This window comes from Penaeus monodon, chromosome 29 (assembly GCF_015228065.2).
Source record: "Penaeus monodon isolate SGIC_2016 chromosome 29, NSTDA_Pmon_1, whole genome shotgun sequence".
Classification (NCBI taxonomy): domain Eukaryota; kingdom Metazoa; phylum Arthropoda; class Malacostraca; order Decapoda; family Penaeidae; genus Penaeus; species Penaeus monodon.
The window spans coordinates 13,209,631-13,211,025 of record NC_051414.1 but is presented as its reverse complement, the minus strand read 5'-3'; the positions used below and the strand labels follow the sequence as shown (position 1 = coordinate 13,211,025).

Genomic DNA, 1,395 nt, shown 5'->3' with positions numbered 1-1,395 from the left:
ACATAATAGTCTTTTGATTTTCTTAGTCATGTTCTAAAAATTGTGAGTTGAAATGGTAATGAGGCAGAAATACATATTTGAATAGTACTGATTTTTTTTGGCAGCCCCAAAGGGTCATCTAATATACCCCATGGGCATACACACCACATTTTGGGAACTGCTGTACTGTTATGTGCAAACTTGTGAAATGATCACAAGAAGATTTAATTATGGAAGTTAACTATTTCTCTTTTGATTATAGTAATGCTCATAGCAAACAAATTCATCCAAATGTTTTTCAAGCTAATCTGGGTTTGTTTGGTTTTATTGGTTTTACAAATAATTTTTTACTTCTGGAAACTGCTTTACCTTTGGAACTTGCATTGACTTTGTCATTACTATTATAAACAGTTTTGTCCTTTCTAAAACAAACAAAGCAAGATACGTTGCTAATAATTTTTAAAGTGTTTCCTTAGCATTACTAACACATGTGTCTGTCAGGTGTAATTGTTGTTCCAAACATATGTATAGTACAAGGTAAATAGGTACAATACTCAGTTCATGACTTATAAAATATTTTCCTTTTTTGACAGCTGTTACAAATTGAAAATAGTTGCAAACTGAAAAAATCTCTTAATCTGTAAAATTAGTAAAAATATTACTACTATAATGGACATTGTGTGTACAGCTTACAGATGATGCTTTATATTCTGATAGGGAACTTGTCGAGCTCTATCTTGTGATGGACGGTTGTTAGCCTTTGCCAAAGCACCTGAGATCTTCGGGTCACATGATTGATATACATTTAAAGAAAAGCAGTTAGAATTCACAGATCTTTTGATTGCATGGACTATTTACCTTGTACTACACTTATGCACATAATGCTGGAATTTTACCATCTGCCATATCTCACACATGATTTACTGGCAAAACATTGGTTCGTTGCTGAACTTTACAATGTAACTGAAGTAAGATATAAAATGATTTTGATGTATTTAACCTTTTGTTTCATAAAGTGCAGTGCAAGTTTTTCAGAGGGTAATAGATATGAAAAAATGATTCTTGATTATGTTGATATTTGCATACTTTTTATTTCTTAAATAATTAAGATTATCTGTTTATGCCTGCTATAGATCTTTAATTTGTAGCATTCATCAATATGACAGAATCTTTTTTTCTTGAAAATACTAACTTCATTTGCAATAACTGCTTATTATTACTGCTGCACCTTTCTTCCTGGGGTTCATATTGGCTAGGTGGTGTATATCCTGCAGCTCCATATGCACAACAGCCTGGTTTTGCCCCTTACCCACCACAAGGTATGTGAATTTAGCAAAGAATCAGAGAATGCTTTTGATTAAGTTGAGACATTTAAGTGAAAATGTCTTTCTTATTTGCTTTAAAATGAGTTTTAAT

At 31.8% G+C, this 1,395-nt stretch overlaps 1 protein-coding gene and 1 long non-coding RNA gene across 8 annotated transcripts in view; one reads left to right on the top strand and one right to left on the bottom strand.

Annotated features, from left to right (window-relative positions):
- LOC119591975 overlaps positions 1–1,395 on the bottom strand; it is a 47,801-nt gene that overhangs the window by 15,103 nt on the left and 31,303 nt on the right. The gene's annotated exons all lie outside the window — the stretch shown is intronic.
- LOC119591973 (DNA-directed RNA polymerase II subunit RPB1-like) overlaps positions 1–1,395 on the top strand; it is a gene marked incomplete at its 3' end in the record, with an annotated part of 21,999 nt that overhangs the window by 18,036 nt on the left and 2,568 nt on the right. For 4 of the 7 annotated variants that reach the window (XM_037940728.1, XM_037940731.1, XM_037940727.1 and 1 more), the window contains 1 exon segment: positions 1,236–1,298. In XM_037940728.1, the coding sequence (XP_037796656.1) occupies positions 1,236–1,298 (63 nt within the window). 7 annotated transcript variants of the gene reach the window in all.